Here is a 20,060-nt window from a genome sequence, read left to right as displayed (position 1 = left end):
TGGAAATCTTCGTCCTTTCAACAAATGTAATTCACTAAGTAAAACAAACCTCCCAAAGTACTATAGCACATTTGTTTGACCTTGAATGCAGTGTTATTGGGTTCACAGTGGAAGTCAATCCGTTATTCTAAAACTGTTATGTCTAAGTGTTTCGTTACGCAGCATTTGCTTATCTGCTCATAAAAAGAATTTCATTCGATTTTCAAACCTTGTACAGAGCTGAAACCCTGAAACAATGGTTCGTAGAAAAGGTGTAAGCCCTGATGAGATTGCTAATTTGTTGAGAGAGCTTTCTGAGAATGAATTGGAGAATGAAAGGAGAACAAACTAAACCAGCTCCGATGTCCAATCGACACCGACGGACGTTCTAGTGCTCAGGGGTGAGACGGAAAGGTGGGCGCATTTCTGGAAATCTTCGTCTTTTCAACAAATGTAATTCACTAAGTAAAACAAACCTCCCAAAGTACTATAGCACATTTGTTTGACCTTGATTGCAGTGTTATTGGGTTCACAGTGGAAGTCAATCCGTTATTCTAAAATTGTTATGTCTAAGTGTTTCGTTACGCAGCATTTGCTTATCTGCTCATAAAAAGAATTTCATTCGATTTTCAAACCTTGTACAGAGCTGAAACCCTGAAACAATGGTTCGTAGAAAAGGTGTAAGCCCTGATGAAATTGCTAATTTGTTGCGAGAGCTTTCTGAGAATGAATCGGAGAATGAAAGGAGAACAAACTAAACCAGCTCCGATGTCCAATCGACACCGACGGACGTTCTAGTGCTCAGGGGTGAGACGGAAAGGTGGGCGCATTTCTGGAAATCTTCGTCCTTTCAACAAATGTAATTCACTAAGTAAAACAAACCTCCCAAAGAACTATAGCACATTTGTTTGACCTTGATTGCAGTGTTATTGGGTTCACAGTGGAAGTCAATCAGTTATTCTAAAATTGTTATGTCTAAGTGTTTCGTTACGCAGAATTTGCTTATCTGCTCATAAAAAGAATTTCATTCGATTTTCAAACCTTGTACAGAGCTGAAACCCTGAAACAATGGTTCGTAGAAAAGGTGTAAGCCCTGATGAAATTGCTAATTTGTTGAGAGAGCTTTCTGAGAATGAATCGGAGAATGAAAGGAGAACAAACTAAACCAGCTCCGATGTCCAATCGACACCGACGGACGTTCTAGTGCTCAGGGGTGAGACGGAAAGGTGGGCGCATTTCTGGAAATCTTCGTCCTTTCAACAAATGTAATTCACTAAGTAAAACAAACCTCCCAAAGTACTATAGCACATTTGTTTGACCTTGATTGCAGTGTTATTGGGTTCACAGTGGAAGTCAATCAGTTATTCTAAAACTGTTATGTCTAAGTGTTTCGTTACGCAGCATTTGCTTATCTGCTCATAAAAAGAATTTCATTCGATTTTCAAACCTTGTACAGAGCTGAAACCCTGAAACAATGGTTCGTAGAAAAGGTGTAAGCCCTGATGAAATTGCTAATTTGTTGCGAGAGCTTTCTGAGAATGAATCGGAGAATGAAAGGAGAACAAACTAAACCAGCTCCGATGTCCAATCGACACCGACGGACGTTCTAGTGCTCAGGGGTGAGACGGAAAGGTGGGCGCATTTCTGGAAATCTTCGTCCTTTCAACAAATGTAATTCACTAAGTAAAACAAACCTCCCAAAGTACTATAGCACATTTGTTTGACCTTGATTGCAGTGTTATTGGGTTCACAGTGGAAGTCAATCAGTTATTCTAAAACTGTTATGTCTAAGTGTTTCGTTACGCAGCATTTGCTTATCTGCTCATAAAAAGAATTTCATTCGATTTTCAAACCTTGTACAGAGCTGAAACCCTGAAACAATGGTTCGTAGAAAAGGTGTAAGCCCTGATGAAATTGCTAATTTGTTGCGAGAGCTTTCTGAGAATTAATCGGATGGTGATGAGCTGTCTTGTTCTAATTTAGATTCCGATGAAGACATAAAATTGCGTGAAAGTGACTGCGAAGAATCTGAAGAAGTAATTTGTAAATAATTAGTTTTTCTACAGGTTATTATTATATAAATGATCATAATATATGATAATTACATGAAATAATTACATGAATAAAAAGTTTTAAAACCAAACCCTACAATTATTGCAATTATTTAGTTATTACAATTATTTTATATGAAACGACACCGGCGGACGTTTAAGGGTAATCGAAATTCCTGACGTTCTAGTGTTAGTGAGATACAATCGTCAAAAAGTGGTCTTCTTAGGATAGTGAAAAGAACAGAACATAAAAAATATGCCAGGAATAAAAATCTTTGAACATGTGTTTTGTCATTTGTTTATCAAGTTACAACTTTTTAAAAAAACAAGACACAAAACAGACATTTTTCATATTTATTTTCCACAAGGAATACTCAATACATATTATTTCATCACAGCAATAAAGTATATCAGTACATAAACTGGAGGAATTATCAAATAAATAAATAATATCTGTGAATATGGAACAGTAGACTTGCATCTCTTTTTTTATATATATGTCCTGTTCACAAAGAAAAGAAGTTTTATAGACGTGCTGCAAGCCTGAGAGAAATATCAAAGTGACATAATGTACAATACAACGTCCAGGTTTGTTTTTTTATTAGTATCCGTACAGCTTTATGCTTAACATTAACATTTATACAGTGCTTAACTTCACCTCATTTGAAACTGAGTTTAGATAAAGATGAGTTATGCTGTCTCTGCGACTCCTCATCGTTCGGAATCTATCTATATATCTAGCCTAATAAATCTAATTTCATAAAGTACGTAATCTAATGATTGTGCAGATGTGGTAGACACAACGCAGTGGGGCCTGAAAGACAAAACGGCGAATGTATTACGTCAAAAGCTCGATAAGTTGAATTCGATTGGAATTTGATGATTTTTTTAGAGGAGAAAGTTGTATTTAAAAAGTAGTATCATTTAGAGAAAATTCAAACGAACTTTTAGAAGAAATAGAGAACATTTTACATACTGAAATTGGCAATAAATTCTTTATTTGATGGTAAATGAATAAACAATAGTGATAAAGAATTATGGTAGATGGACTTCTAAACCTCATTCTCAAAAACATTTCTAGATTCGAATATATTTCTGCACTCCCCCCCCCCCTCCACCTCAATAACCCTATAGTAAAATCTCAGCTTGATTGAGATTGGAGGGTTTAACACTTCTTTGCATGATGATGGAAATTTTAATCATTCCAATGTTATGAGGGAATTTTCTATCATAACATTTAATGAAAAAAAAATGCACTTAAAACCAGTGTACTGTAAGTTGGTTGTTGCTAACAACTTTTTTTCACGACTATTGCGTAATAAAGAACGTAGCTGTAAAAAAAATCAAATGTCACAATCATTATAGCGGGTTTGGGCTTGTCATCCCGCTGTTTGTTGTGGTTGGAAGAAAAGTACGATTTCTTGAACACCTTTTTATAACTAATCTGAGATTTTTTTGCTTATAAAAGCGATAATGAGTGGAGAAATTTAGAATAGAGGAATATTGAAGATTTTGTACAGAACTTAACATATAAATTTGCATGATGATGGATATTTCCATCCTACTGTTTTTTAATTATCTTATTTATATATTTATAAATGGATTTTTAAAAATGTTTCCCTTTAATTTAGAGCATGAATTATATCACCCTGATTTATTCCACAAAAAAGAAATCATGCAAAGAAGGGTTAAGGTACAAGTTCGAACCCCTTAAGATCTCTCGTATAGTCTGATGTAGAGTCAGGGCGTTGATGTTTAAATATATCTCGCTGATGAGGCACATAAGTGGACAGAAAGTTCTCTATTTCTTTCAAAGTTCATAAATATAGTTTTAAATTATTTATAATAATTTGTCAAACTGCAAATTTTATTTGTATATTCAGAAAATCTCTGATGAATTGAGACGCTTTTATGAATGTATCGCATAGGTTATTAAATTTAAGGAATATTTTAATTATTTTTGGTTAGGAATTATTAGAGTATTCTGGAAGGATAAATATCAGGGCCAGTGCGTTATGTAATACAGATTCAGTTCCAAATCACCCTCTCTATATCTCAACAAACAGTAAAAAAATTTAGTATATTACGCATGTCAATCTAAAATAAAGCTATATACAATGTGCTTGATTTATATGAACTTTGAAATTTTAAAACTGATAGCATTGGAATGCTTAAATATTACAGCAAATATTATACTGGTAAAATTTATTCAAAACTTATTCAAACGTAAATAATAAACACTGAATAAGACTGCATTCACAGAATATACATATAAAAAGTTTACAAAATAATAAAAATGATTGCACTGATTTCATAAGTTTTCAATCTTGTTCTAATTAACATTCTAATATAAATAACATTTATTTGTAGAAAAATAAAAAATAAAAATCATTTCGAATGTGTTGATTTCAATAAGTGTTTCAGAAAAATTCAAGATTCTAGTCTCAAGGGATTATGTTTAAATTCAAATATATCTTTGAAGCAGAAAATAGTTCTAATGCTCTTTCATTTCATAATTTGTAACATAAAAAGAATCTATATAATACTAACAAAGAAAATAATAATATAAAATTATTTTCTGCGTTATTAATTGGTATAAAATAACCAGGCAAACAGTAAAACATATATGTAGCACAAATAAAATATACCAATTAATAAAAAAATTGAATAAGGCAAATTTATTTTTTAAATGTAAAATAATATACAAAACAAACCATTTATTTTTAAAAATTGTACACCTTCTATGCATTAAAATATAAACAAATTATTGATCCCAAACCACTCAAATAAAAACCATAATTCTTTCAATAGATAGTTCGATCTCATCTGGGCTGAGTGACAGAAAAATCTTAAATATTTAGTTCAAGAAGATCAAATATTATTGAATTGGATTGGAAATTCAAAAGTAATTAGCTTTTTACTAAATAAATAACTTTTATTAAATGATTGAAACACTTTTTATAATTGTTCAAATTATCATTTTTCGATACTATCGCATCATGTACTGAAAGATAATCAAGAATTGTCACTATTCGTATATCCCAAAAGAATGAAAAAAAATGGTAATCTATTTTCCTTAAACGATGAATTTATTTTCGATTTTTGATATTATTAACTACATTTTCTCAGAATCAAAGCAAATATTCAAGAAATGTTTTTTGGAATATTTACATTAAGGTCGTAGCATATACATAAAAAATATAGTCAAATATGTGCATTAAGATCAGTGCTATCAGGTGCGAATTGTAGACAATTTGGTTACATACATTTCCAACTAGGACTGAACATGTATCCATGCTCGTCCGGCCCTCTCCTCACAACATAAGAAAAAAAAACTGTTATGCGGATTTTTTTCTTCGAATGTAATAAATTTAAATAATTTCATAACAGCTAGCCAGGTGGCATAAAAGAACTGGGATATTACGCTGATTATTTAAATCCATTATTTCTGTTTGAATTCCAATGTCAAAAACAATAATAAAATATTGATTTTTAAAATTCATTGAAATATTTCCCTTTATTGATTACTAATGGTTTTGAATCAATACAATTTTACTAAAAAAATCATTATCAACAATTTTTTCATATAAAGGGTGCCCCAAAATTAACACAGGATTCCAATTTGCCACCATTTGTGCCTTAAAATGTTGGCAAGCCTATTTAAAAAAACAATTAACAGCTGATATATTAGGGTTAGTAAAAATGGAACGCTATACGATAGAACAACGCGTTTTTATTGTTGAGCAATACTTCAAAAATAATAAAAGTCTGGCGGTCACAGTTCGAAAATTGCAGAATTTGCTCCCCCTGGATTGTGTAATTTAACACCATTGGATTTCTTTTTATGGGGTTATTTGAAATCAAAGATCTGTACCAACAAGCCCACAAGCACGCGTGCATTGAAGGAGGAAATTCAAAGCTGCATCAACGAAATTCAGCCATATTTATGCAAAATGCTTGTGAAAAATTTCGACAAAAGTGTGCGTATGAGCCAGCCCAGCCGTGCAGGCCATTTGACCTATATGTTATTCCATACATAACCCTATCCTGTGTATTTCACAATTCGCCAAAAATATAACAATATAAAAAAAACCTGTGTTTTTTATTAAATTCAAATTTTGCGTTAACATGTTGCTGTATCGTGTAATGCTCCATTGTTTTACCCTAAATTATCAGCTGTCAAATGGTTTGTTTTAATAGGATTGTCAACACTTTACTGCACGAATTGTGACCAATTCAAATCTTGCGTTAATTTTGGTTCATCCTTTATATATTTTTTCTATAGTTATATTCAGTTATTCCAATTTTTCTAAAAAATAACATTGAACTTATCTAGTTTATGTATCACTAAATCATGTTCGATCTATCAATATTCAGAATCTCCTTCCACAAGCCCAACACACACAATAGTTGCTATAAATAGTTATCTATATTTCTATATTTTTACATTTCATCCTTAGACTCATCACAGTAGCAAACAGGCACACGCCTTTTGAGTGGAAGATCATTTATACTTATTGTATGCTGAACCTTTGCTGAATTACTGCTATAAAATAGGACTATAAATCACCAGGTATTATGCTAATAGTTTAGTGACTAGATTAAATTAACCATTAGTAGTTTTTTCAAATTCATTTCAAATGTTAATTTTTTTTCTTTCTATTGTTTTAGAAAATTCATAGAAAATTCTCATCAGTGCTATGTTGAATGATAGTATACGAAAGTATTTATACAAAGACAGTTCTTTTTTCTTTTTCTTTTTTAGAATTCTATTTTAATCTTATGTTTCTTAAACTTTATTTCATGTTTATATGTTTAATTTATTCTAAATAAATGTTAGATATTTAAAAAGATATCAGTAAAATGACAAATGAATTTGAAAATATTCCTATAAATTTTTTTTCGATTTAATAAAATATTTTAAATTACGAAACAGAAGCTCCATATAGATTTTAGAAGTAACTTATAAATCTATTCCTGGATGTTTCAGTGATTTAATAGTAAATTATAAAATATTAAATGCAAAAGCATATATTTACTATGCAAAACGTTAAAAATAATGCTTTAAAGGTATTATTATAATGAAATCCTATTAAAGTAATGATTCGTTTCGTATTCTGTTTCAAACACAAATAAATGCTTCAATTATTTTGTAATAAATTGAACATCGTTCAAAAAAATAATAACGAATAAATTTATAGAAATAATTTTGTGAATAGGTATCTATAAAATATATCCAAATCCATTTTCATCTAGACAACCACGAATCATTTTTTTTTGCCAAAATTTCTTTAAAGAAATCACATTAACACAAATGAGAACTGTTTATGAATTTAACAGCCATGTCACTCATTTCTAATTAATATCTATACTGGAATGTCTGTACTTTTAAGGAATCACCATTTCTCATTATTCCACTACGAAAATATCTTCATGCAAGCGAAACATACTACAGCAATTTTAGCTTAGAATAGATCTAATTATCAATATTGAGGGCAGTTTGTATCATATACAGATAAAAGGATATCGAATTCCGAGAATAACTATCTACATTTCGAAATATTAATCATTGGTCCTCATACGATGCAAAAGCAGAAATAAAGAAGGTAAGACTTAGGGTTGATTGCAGGATTTCTCGCCAAGCACGACAAAATTCTGCCAACATTTCAAAAACTTGCTGAAAATCCGCCATCTTGGATGGTTACAAAATATGGTAGCAAACGGCGATGAAAAAGTGTGAAAGTTAGATTTAGCGAAGAATCACCCCCAAAAAAATTCAACTTTGGCGAGCAGACATTAAATCTAAAGTCGGGTTAACAAAAAATTATACGTATAAAGAACTAAAATATCACTGGTGAAAAACGTATAAAACGAAGTATAACTTCATATTGCTAAACAAATATGTTAAGAATTTCATTTTTCTGTGCAAAATATCATATATACACCAAGCAGAATATCTTTCAAAGTTTTGAAAATAAACATAAAAGTCTCACTAAAATTAAGTATGTTACACGCTATATACGTGCAACTATTTACAAGTACATAAATAATAATTCATCCTTTCGACATTCAGCTCCATCTTGTTTTCATAACAATCCTTTAGATAAAGCTCCGCATGTGGAAATTTTAACACACATTTCAGTTTTTACATACTTACTTTTATTTTAGTTTAAAATAAAAGGAAAGAAATATGTGTGCTTGAAATAAAATTCATGGAGAACATTTTCTTTCTCACCGTCCTCAAAAATAAAAGTCTTTGAAATAATTCAGAATAGTTCCATTAAGTTCCCCCAAAAATGGGATTTTCATACAAGTGAGTTCGTGCAAAGTTAGGGAAATGATCATTAATAGGATTTAAAGAAGATTGCTATTCTACGAGAAATTTAAACTCGGGAGACAGCTATTGGCGATAAGGTAGCAAGTTTCGGCGAAATATTTGGCGCCAAATGTTTTTATGTTCTTTCAAAATGGCGACCAGCGCGAACTGCTGTTACAGAAAGTTGTACAGTTGTTCAAATCAGTTGTTAGTGGAATATCTTCAAGATTTTGCACAGACGACAAATGCTTGTATAATTCAGAACACTGGAACATGAAACAAACACTGAAACATGAGGCCTTCAAAGGATTTGAAGAGACCTGAAACACGTATAATCGGAACAACAAAATAATTTCATCATGTGAAGTTCTACCTCCTATTCGACCCTTTAGGTGCGATTAGGGTGTGAAGCTTCTGTAAGTTCATACGAGTTGTAGTATCGTCTGGTGCACGTCGAAGAGCCTCGAGATATACCTCTTCGGCCTCTTGAAGCTTGCCATTGGTATGAAGCATAGCTCCTAAACTGCTCCAACATGTCACCGTCTAAAATATTAAAATAAATCATTAGTTTTCTTTTATCTTAAATATACTCTTTCACTCATAAAACTCATCTTATCTTATGAAATCCTTTAACCTGAAAATAAAATTCAACATGTAAATTATGAAGAATGAATTATAATGTCACTGGTTATCACCAAAAATATTAAAATAAGACATTACTTTCAATTCTAATAAATTTTAGAAAATTCTATAATCTTAAGAATACTCTTTCAATTGTGAAACTCATTTCATCTTATGAAAACCTTTAACATGAAAATGTAATTCAATAAGTAAATTAGCATCAAAATATCAATTAAAATGTGACTTGTCTCCTCCTGAAATAATAAAAAAAAATCTTAATTTTTTTTTGTTTTGTTTTGTTCAATCCATTTATAGAAACTCTTTTATCTTAAGGATACTAATTAACTTAGGAAATTTATCTCAACTGATGACAATTTTAACCTCCAAATGTAATTCAATAAGTAAATTTGCATCAAAATATCAATTAAAATGTGACTCGTTTCCTCCTAAAATATTAAAATAAGTCATTATTTTTTTTTTTTATTTTATCAATTTGTAGAAAGTTCTTTCATCTTAAGAATACTCTTTCACTTAAAAAATTTATCAGAAATTATAAAAACCCTTTACTTGAAAATAAAATTCAAAAATTAAATTAACATCAAAATATCAATTAAACTGTGACTTGTCTCTTCCTAAAATATTAAAATAAATCATTATTATTTATTTTATCAATATAGAAAGTTCTTTCATCTTAATAATAATCTTTTATTTATGAAACTCATCTCATCTTATGAAATCCTTTAAGCTGAAAATAAAATTATCAATTAAAATTAGTGATAAAATACCGATTAAGACGTAACTCTTGAATTTCTAAAATATCAAAATAAATCATTACATTTGATACTATCAATTTATAGAAAGTTCTTTAATCCTAAGAATACTATTTCACTAATGAAACACATTTCATGTCATGGAAATTTTAACCTAAAAATGGAATTCAACACTCATATTTACAACAAGTATAATGCTAAATTTAGAATCTTTCCAGGCTTGGAAACCAAACCCCCATCCAAGGTAATACCTTGCTAAAATCATGCATAATAATTTGGAGAACGTTTCTACAACGATTCATATCAAGCAAATTGTTATACACTATTTACCAATAGGTATTTGGACACCCATGAAAATTAGGATATATATCTGCGGTCTTGATGTACGTCACGCATTCAGTACTTAAATATCGTACAGGAAACAGCACTGACATTAATCACATGCAAGATGCCATGAAATTCAGAGCTGTCTGACATCGAAAAAGGTGCGATTATTGGATATCATAGAAATAGCCGATTCTTAAGAGACATATCTAGTGAGTTAAACATTCCAAAACCGGCAGTGGCTTTTGTGATTAAGAAGTGGAAGTTGAGTGGTGATTGTCAAAAAGTACTTCGACCCGGCAGACCTATGAAACTAAGAGATAGGTACCAATGAGTGCTGTCCAAAGAAATTTGGAAAAACCATCCCAAACCATTGGCCTACATTCTCCAAGAGTTTCACAGGCATCCGGGACTGTTGTTCCGATAAATACTATCCGTAAAGAAGCACATTTGCTTGCACTTTCCATGGTCGTATTGCCGCTCATAAGCCTTTGATTACAAAATCCAACCGCGCTGCTCGGTTGAGGAGGTGCAAGCCACTTCGAAATTGGATCAGAGATGAGTAGAAACATGTTCTCTGGAGTGATGAATCAAGGTTCAATCTCTACCAGTCGGATGGCAGAATATGGGTTTGCCTTTGCCAGATGAATTGTGCCTTGCTATGGGTTTGCCATGGTGAATGCCTTTTGCCAGAATGCATTGTGCCTACAATAAAGTTTGGTGGAAGTGGAATTGTGTTCTGAGGTTGTCTTTCATGGTAGGAACTGGAACCGTTGATCCCTCATGGTAAGCTCAACACCGACTCCTACTCCAATATTATAGACAACAATGTGCTTCCTACGCTGTGTCAATTTTGCGGGTTGAATCATTGTAATTTCCAGGATGACAATGCCACTTGTAATGTTGCGAGGTCCACCATGGATTGGTATGATGACAATGGGTTGAACAGACAGGATTGGAATGCCCAGAACCCAGACTTGAATCCTATAGAAAATATCTGCGAAGAGCTGGAAGGTCAAATTAAGGGTGCAGCAACCGTTCAAAATCTGTGAAAGAAATTACATGTCTTCTCAAAGCCGAGGGGAAGAAAATACTACTGATCATCATCCAAAGAATTGTGGAAAGCATGTCCCGGAGGATTATGGATTGCCTCAGATGTAGACTCTACAAACTATTGAATATAAATAAATTGTGTTTATCTCTTTACCTTCAGGTGTCCAATTACTTATTGGTAGATAGTGTATGTATATGTGCCTTTGTCTATATATAAATTGTAGATCAAATATAAGGGGGAGATAAAAATATAAAACAGAATGCGAAACAAGATGCATTAACTGCTTATGAGGTAAATGTGGGTCAAAATGGTTGTAGCATTTTCTGTAAAGAATATTGAAAAATTAAGTGAAAAAATGTACGTCCGAAATGGTATTGTAAACCAAAGCGGGAAGATGTAAAAAGCGATGTGAAACTGAGATACAATAACTTAAAGGAAAAGTGCGTGAAAAATCATTTCGCGTGTTTAACATGTTTTCTCACCTTTTTCATATGTTTTAGGCTCCTTTTTGTTTTATTCAATTTTTTTCAAAACATTTTTTATTTTATTTTTTTACTTTGATTGATGCATTTTCTCCTTTGTTTGAATACCCACTTAATAATGCAAAAACGGTTTATTTTAATATTTCTTGACAATGTAAAGATGAAGTTAACAAAAAATTTATTTGCAAGTTTTATAATTAATCATATAGGAATATACTTTCATTATTTACTGCCCTTTACAGCTTTTCATGGTAAAGCTTTGGTGATCAACGCCAATCTCAAAGACCCTCGAACCAAATGTTAAGCAGTTTGATGTTGAGCAAAATTTTGACTATTTTATAAATATAATAGTTAACGTTCAAAAAATTCTTGGCATCTTTTTATTGCTTTTACAGGTACTAATTTTTTGCATTTTTCATTCGAAACTCTAACAATGATATTTATTTTTTTCATATTTGTTACATATTTTTTCTTTTTTATTCGCTATAATATTTGAAGAAATACTACTGCACTATTGTATTTTAAACTCATACTAAAACAGTACTACATTTTTTTTTTTATATTGATCAATTAATGTTGAATGTGTTGTCAGCGCTTAAAATTTACTTAATACTTTTTCTTCTTTCTTTTGCTATGACATATGAAGAATTAAATTTCTAATTCATACCTTTTTATCCTACATAGATCATGTTAAATGTGGTATTTATCATTTTTATGTTTTTTTTTTTAAATTGCAAATAGAGAATTATTTTTGAAGAACTTTTTTTATCAGTTTTAATGACAAAAACTTATGCAATGTCTTACAGTTGAAAAATATTTTAAAGAATTGTCATTATCATGTATGAGATACTTATAAAAAAAGATGTCATTTGAACCTCATAAAAATTTATGTTGCAAATGAAATTTTCATAAACAAGTTAGAAAATGTTAATCAATTTATTTCGTTTAACAATTCCAAACTTTTGTCTTTTGCATTCTGGTGCATTGGCATATCATCATTGATAAGATCAAAAACACAGAAACGTTTCACCTTTATTTTCGTTTTGTGATCTCATTTTATATTATTACATCATCTTCATTCTGTCCTCTATCACGAGAGAATGAAATAAAGATAAATACGAATTTTCTTGTATATAATTTATTATTATTATATACTATTGCTTTGTAATAAATTGTTGCTTTCAAATTACAATTATAATAAATTTATTTACCGAAAGATCATTTAGAGTTGTAGTTATACATTATGGCAGTCTGAATGAAATAAAAATAATGAATAATAGGGAATGAAAAGAGCTGAAAGTTTTTGCTCTTGATCTATTTAATGATAATATGCCACCACACTTAACTTATAAGCATAAATGCCTTTTTAGGTGTTTTAAATAATTCATTCCCAATGGAATTTCTATCCTACTATTTTCACAACATGCATGCAGATGCGTAGAGAAGACAGCAAGAGCCAAGGGCCTACCCCCGGCCGTCATCAATGACAAAATAAATATAGATCGTTCTTTGGGCATAGTATTATTTTTCGCACCTTTATTATCATAAAGGTATATATAATAAAAAAGTATATATAATCAATTATATATTTTTAAAAAATGACGTAAACGCATTAATATTTTGATCCGATAATGTCCCATAAGACTGCCGCATGAGGCATCAACACCTCATCGGCTTCCTCCCTGCCGTCGCTACGCCACTGCATGCATGCAGATTAAAATTTGTTTCTGTAAAAGAAACCGAAATTGCTAGCCATTTTGGAAGGACGCTACCTCCGAGATTCTGTCCTTCTGGCTTTGGCAAGCAAGATCCTCAGTTTTTGCAAGTTGTTCTGTGTCATGTGATCGTCCGGCTTAAGCCTGAGTGCCTCTAAGTAGGCCTTTTCCGCCTCCTGCAACTTGCCATTCACGTGAAGCATTGCCCCGAGATTCATGTGACTTCCCACCTCCTGGAAAGGAAAAAAGGGAAATTTTTCATTCAATACATGAGCCAAAAGCTCCTGCAGAGGAGAAAGAGAAAAATCATTTATTTAATCAATGTGCCAAAAGCTCCTGCTAAGGAGAACGAGAAATTATTCGTTCAAGCAATGAGCAAAAGCTCCTACAAAGGAAATACGGAAATTTTTCTTTCAATCAATGAGCCAAAAGCTCCTACAAAAAAAAGGGGAGGATTTTTTTTTTTTCAATCAATGAGCCAAACGCTCCTACAAAGGAAAAAGGGATTTTTTTTTTTTTTAATCATTGAGCCAAAAACTTCTACAAAGGAAAAGGGGAAATTTTTCTTTCAATCAATGAGCCAAAAGCTACTACGAAAGAAAAAGGGAAAATTTTCATTCAGTTAAAGCTTCAAAAGATAGCTGTCGATAGAAAATCGCTAGCAATTTCGCAATCGAACAAGCATATGCATTGCTTACCTAGCATGCTTTCAAACATGTGTATTGCTTGTGCAGTGCATAGTAAAAGTACTTTAGAAAGATGGAAGAAAAAGCAATATTGTCTACCAATAATGAAGTGGAAATACGTTACCATCTGAGACTGATATATTGATATCTGTGATTGAAATTGATGTTATTTGTGAATCTTGGATGTTATATATTTTTCCTCAGAACCTATCAGGCTAGCATACACAAGTAGTAAACTCTCGTACAAAACAGGGGAAGCTTTGGAATATCAACGTAAATAACGACCTTCTATTTGGATAGAAATAGAATTAGAAACCTTATTTCAATTTTTCAAAACTCCAACATTCTGGTTATTGAGAAGTTATTGACTAAAGAATTGGATGATGATTAGTCATCAATAACTATGGACATCATTTAATTTTTCTCACTACTGTTTATTTATGTTTTTACTGTTAGTCCCCCCCCCTTATTTTATCTTAATTTCTACTTTTAATATTTTTATTATTTTACTGTTTTTTTACGAAAGGAATGAATATGATTGAATTAACTTCAGTTCCATGGTTTCACTTTCGAATGGCCTACGATTTTTCTTCTACTGGATAGGTAGCTGGTAGTCCATCTTTTTCCGTTTCGCTTCGCTCGTGCGGTTTTGGATTTTGTACTGTCGGGGGGGGGGGTAATTTTATATTGTCTGTTTTTCCAATCAAGTTCTATTTGCCATTTATCATACTTTTTTCACCATTTAGGGTGTGTTAATCAGTCTCAGTGAGAATACATAGCCATTTTACTATAAGTAGACATTACTTTTAGAACTCTAGCTGTCTGCATTCAGATGCAATTTGCTATATAAATATATAAGCGCACACCTTATACATAGGAAAGAAAACATGAAAATTTTCATAGAAATGCATAAATTTATTAAAAAAGCATTTAGTAGTGCAATAAAGCATTGTAATGGACTATAAATTTTCCTATGGGTATTGCAGTTCTTAACTTTCCCAACAGTTTCTTACTATTGCAGACTTCTTATTGCAGCTTTGGTCTAAGTAAATTTTCTATCAGCAATCAGCATATGATGAAAACATTGAAATTTAAATTACAGGGTGTTCATACATGAATATCCCGCATTTCCAGGGCAATTAAAATAAAATGCAACCTTGTTATTCATCGGTGATAAAAAAAATAATAACAAACAAAAAATTAAATTCAACGATGTTATTATTCATTAAGAGCCCTTCTAGAAATATAGATGATATCTACGTGTCATGGTAACTTATCCCACTTTTTTTCAGCATGCCTGGGATGGAACTTTGAAGTGCTACAGATGTATGTCTTAAGATCGTCAATATCAACATTGATAGCTGTGGGACAAACATCCGCCATTTGATGTAACTTCAGAATAAAAATCAATTATCGCAATGTATGTTGGGCTCTGCTATGTTTCAAAGCTTCACATCAAACACGCAGAAATAAGTTTGGGATTGGCTGTCATTTCATCTCGCTATTCTTTGTATTTCTGAAAAAGAGGACTTAAACTTTCAACCTTTTTTTTTTTATTTCAGAAGGAAAACAATTCTATTTTGTTTTGCTTTCCTTTAATAATCCTGCAGAATTGGAATATTTACTTTTGAACACCCTGTAATCCATAATAAGATTTAGTATAAGTAATATTAGGAAACAAGAAGAAGGAAAATTTCAACACCGTATTAACTAAATCAAATTTTAAAGCTATAAAAGTATATACAGAACACTTCTGAGTATCCGACCTAATGTGACGTAAAAGCAGATCGCAAACAAAAAAGTCGGATTGACCGGAGTTCTAAGAGAATATTTCTTTGCCCACTAATACCAGACAAAGTATTTGCACCAAAACTCACTGTTATAATAGTATCTTTTCACTTCTTATTAAGTACTAAACTTACATTTATCTCAAGCGTGGATAGAATGTAAATACGTCGCGGCCCGTTGAATCATAGAGGCAGTTGCCAGTAATGTGTCAATTTACAATAGAAGACTCTGTACTGGTAATTTATATACTGCATTGAAAGTTCCAATAATTTATTAGAGAAAAAGTAAGTTAAAAGATATAAACTGTTCACATTTTAACATAAATTCTGTAATGCCCAACTTAAATGCAGGAAACATAAATAAAACATCGCAACCCTAATTCTTAAGAAAATTAACTCAAACTTATTTTATTTTTCACTGATAAATGATTACACATCTATGAAAAGAATAAAGAGCAACTAGAAAAGAACAATAAGCATTGAGCAGAATGCTACTCCTTTCCTGTCACATCCTGTCGTAGGAAGATCGTAGTAACTTCCAGTTTACGATGGCTTAGCAATGGTACCAATGCAATGCCTTACCTTCCTCATTTAATTAAAATATAGAAAACTCTGCCGGATAGTGCGGAAATCGGATAATCTTGAACCGGATACTCGGGAGTATACTGTATATGTATGCAGATTAATTTGATACCAAACTCTTTACATCAGAAAATCAGATTTATAAGTTATTTTTGCTATGCCAATTAATAAAAATAAGCCATTTATCCACTTAAATGCTCAAATATATGCTAACGTAATAAAATGCAGATTCTTAATATCTAACTCTCATAGATATCAAAAAATATCTCCCACTATATGTACAACAAAAAAAAGGTTAAAATAATGTTAACAAGTTATATAGATTGTATCAGTTTAAGGTTATAAATGAAATCGAAATTTTTGATATAAATTTTATAATAATAAATTCCATCCTTGTGCATTAACCACATTCCATTAGCAAACCTCATAATTCAACTCATACAATTGGCAAAAATAGTCATTATAATAACGCAAAAAAAAAAAAAAAAAAAAAAAAAAAACATTATAATAGTCATAATTTTTGGCGATTAATTGACAATTGTAATAAATCTTGGCGATATTTTTGGGCGATAAATTAATGGCATATGGTTAACACACAAGTCCTCAAACTCTTTTAATAATCATAACTTACATGTGGCCTCAATTTCACAGCAATTTTGTAATAATGCTCTGCTTCTTCGTTTCTGCCGGCTTGTCTGGAAAAAGAAAAAGAATTCAAAATAAGCCAGCATATTTTTTTAAAAAAGAATGGAAAAATATTTCCAAATTCAAATGTTTAATGGAAAAAGATTTCGAAGTGCAGATGCCTCACCTCAGCGCGTTTGCTGCATTGAAAACGATCTCGTATTCTTCGGGAGCCAATTCCGCTGCTCGTATGTAAATTTCCGCCGCTTCAGCATGCCGTTCGTTTTCGGACAGAAACTGAGCTGTAAGTAAAAGCATAAATGATTTTACATAATTTGATGTTTCTATTAATTTCGTCATTTTTTATGAGCGCAATTTAATATAATCCATCGTAAATGGTAGTCAGAAATTAACTCATTTTTAGAAGAAAATAGAAAGGTAATTTTATTAATTAATGAAATCCGAAAAGAAATACCTTCGCCCCCCAAAAAAAACTCTTATTACTGGAAATCATAAATAATTTTACGATTTAATAGGTTTCGATATATTTAACTTTCACAAACTGCAGCAAATTTTATCAATCTCATAATTTTAACTATAGGTGGGTTTACATTTGGCAGCGCATGCGTAAAGAGGCTGAAAAGTGCTGTTCGATCCATGGCAGGTGCTTGTTTCGATTAGAGAATAATATGCCGTTGCATTGGATTTTTTTTTCTTACTGCGCATGCGTTTGTAGAATTTGGCGGGCTCTTTGGGGGGGGGGGGCGTGAAAAAATTCATCACTTATTATAGATTAATTCCGACAACTTTTGCTCTTTGTTCTTTCTGATGCGACATTGTGTTTTTTTTTTTCATTTTATTTGCCATTTTTTTATATAGTTTTCCAAATTTAGGTATGTTGATCACTTTTTTTTATTTTACCGTATTTTTTGCGTAAATATCCATCATTTTAAGAAACTAAAATAAATAATTTCTCTAAAAAGAAAAATTCAGGGACGCCTATAAGGCAATTTAGAGCCAAGCATGGAATGCCTGAATCTATCTTATGAAATTATAGCAAACATAAACCAGTCCCTTTCTGCGCATGCGTTGTCTTACTGGCCATATTATAATTGACCGAGTGTAAACCTACCTTAATAATAATAATAATAATAAAAGAAAAAAAAGAGCATTGTCTACGTGCATTTGAGTTCTAAAAGATAATGTGTTTGACTTAGCGTAACACAATCTGCCACAAACCAAATATAGAGAGTGTTAAAAAGGATCTTGCAATAATTTTTAAGAAATTTTAAATAAACCATCAAAATTTTAAGCATTTATATTAATATGGGTAGTAATAAATTAACATCAGGTTGTAGAATACAATTATGAAATATGTTTTAATTCATATTCTTAAATATTATATTTTTAATTTTAAAATCATTTAATAAATATGTGTTTTTGCTAAAAGTGGTTTACGTTAAGCCATTATAGCTTATATTGATAGAAAATCAATATAATTCAAAATACTATTTATTTAGAGGATATTGTAACCAAGTTCAGATTGTTCTATTAAATCAAAAGAAATCCTACAGTTTGGATGAAAGCAAGAATTTTCGATATAGTAGTTTCCATAAACGATTGTAAACAAAATTTAAACGCTATATATATATATATATATATAAAGAAAAGAAGAAACTTGTGAAAATTTTAACTTCGATTTATTTCATCTCCGGGAGGCCTAATTTACAGAGAAAAAGTGCTAAGAAATGAGTCAATATACATAGCAACACAAGAGCAAAAGAGACAGAAATGTTTCCCTTCCGTGATTTTACTATGATTTTTTGAACAGGGATTTCCTTTACACTTGTCGAGTTAGGAAAGGGAATCTTAAGTATCGTTAAAAGAATGTTGTGAGCTTTAAGAATCTATCTTTCCTTGGAGCATGAGAAAATGCTGAAGTCAGCAGTTCTATAGAGCTCGTGTAAAATTAATTATATATATATATATATATATATATATATATATATATATATATATATATATATATATATATATATATATATATATAATTCTTTAAAGCAGAAGGCAGGTTTGAAGACATTGAAGAGACTTTCGATTTCTTGACGTTGTTTTATGTTATTTCGGAGAAGCACGCATTATATACAAGCTTGAGCGAAGAATACACACAACACAGAACAACGATACAGAGCGCAAAGAGAAGAATGAAGGCCAACGGAACATTTTATCCCTGATCTTATATAACATGAGATTTCCGCCCGTGTGGATTCAATACACGTGGTGACCTTTAACAAGGGCAACGGAGGGATCCTTTTCACTCGGCACGTGGAACTGATGGCGCATCATTTTTACAAAGCTTCAGTTGAATTAATTAAATAGAAAAAGTGGAATGGGATTAGGAAATAAGAGAATATTGACATGCGCTAAATAAGGGAATTAACAGCAAAAATTTAGGAAATTAATTTGTATTAAATTAGATATTAAAATATCATTGCATATATATATATATATATATATATATATATATATATATATATATATATATATATATATATATATATATATATATCGTATCTTGAAGCTAAATCTTTCCGACGAAATTTCTTTTTAACAAATCCCATTTCTCCCGAAGGATTGAAAAATTTTTCCTTCCATTCACTCTCACAACAGCAATGAAAAAGATGGTAAAACAAATCATGTCTACAACAAATATTTTTCTTCGGTTTCTTTTCAAATGAAAGAAATAAAAAAAACGGAAGATCATCAAAGCGAAAAGGAAGAAAGAAGGAAACCGTATCTCTCCGTGGCATTTTGATATACGAAGCTTAATTATTTCAGAAATAAACATTTAAACAGAAAACATTTTCCTTTTGTAAAGCTTACTTTTCCGAATAATGTCGTATTAAAAGTATCCGAGACTTCCTCGCAACGGAAGATAAATGAAATTTCTGGAAAAGATTCTTCCCTTTCCCATTTGAAAAATCCTCTCGGTAGTAATATTGGATTAGGGTTTGTTCCATTTTCGGCATCGCTCCAGTCAAGATTCCAGTCCGTTTGTTTTATTTACTA

At 31.2% G+C, this 20,060-nt stretch overlaps 1 protein-coding gene across 3 annotated transcripts in view; it reads right to left on the bottom strand.

Annotated features, from left to right (window-relative positions):
- Positions 1 to 7,027: 7,027 nt before the first annotated feature.
- LOC129983780 (protein O-mannosyl-transferase TMTC2-like) overlaps positions 7,028 to 20,060 on the bottom strand; it is a 490,808-nt gene continuing 477,775 nt past the window's right edge. For 2 of the 3 annotated variants that reach the window (XM_056093408.1, XM_056093410.1), the window contains 4 exons: positions 17,179 to 17,293; positions 16,999 to 17,062; positions 13,370 to 13,545; positions 8,750 to 8,889 (listed from right to left, as the gene is read on the bottom strand). In XM_056093408.1, coding sequence (XP_055949383.1) covers positions 8,883 to 8,889; positions 13,370 to 13,545; positions 16,999 to 17,062; positions 17,179 to 17,293 — 362 coding nt within the window. In that variant the 3' untranslated portion in view covers positions 8,750 to 8,882. Of the gene's footprint in view, positions 8,890 to 13,369; positions 13,546 to 16,998; positions 17,063 to 17,178; positions 17,294 to 20,060 lie in introns of all 3 variants that reach the window. The other variant, XM_056093409.1, reaches the window with a different exon arrangement.

Source organism: Argiope bruennichi, chromosome 9 (assembly GCF_947563725.1).
Source record: "Argiope bruennichi chromosome 9, qqArgBrue1.1, whole genome shotgun sequence".
Lineage (NCBI taxonomy): Eukaryota > Metazoa > Arthropoda > Arachnida > Araneae > Araneidae > Argiope > Argiope bruennichi.
Note: the sequence above shows the minus strand (reverse complement) of the source record. Positions and strands in the feature narration are given on the sequence as shown.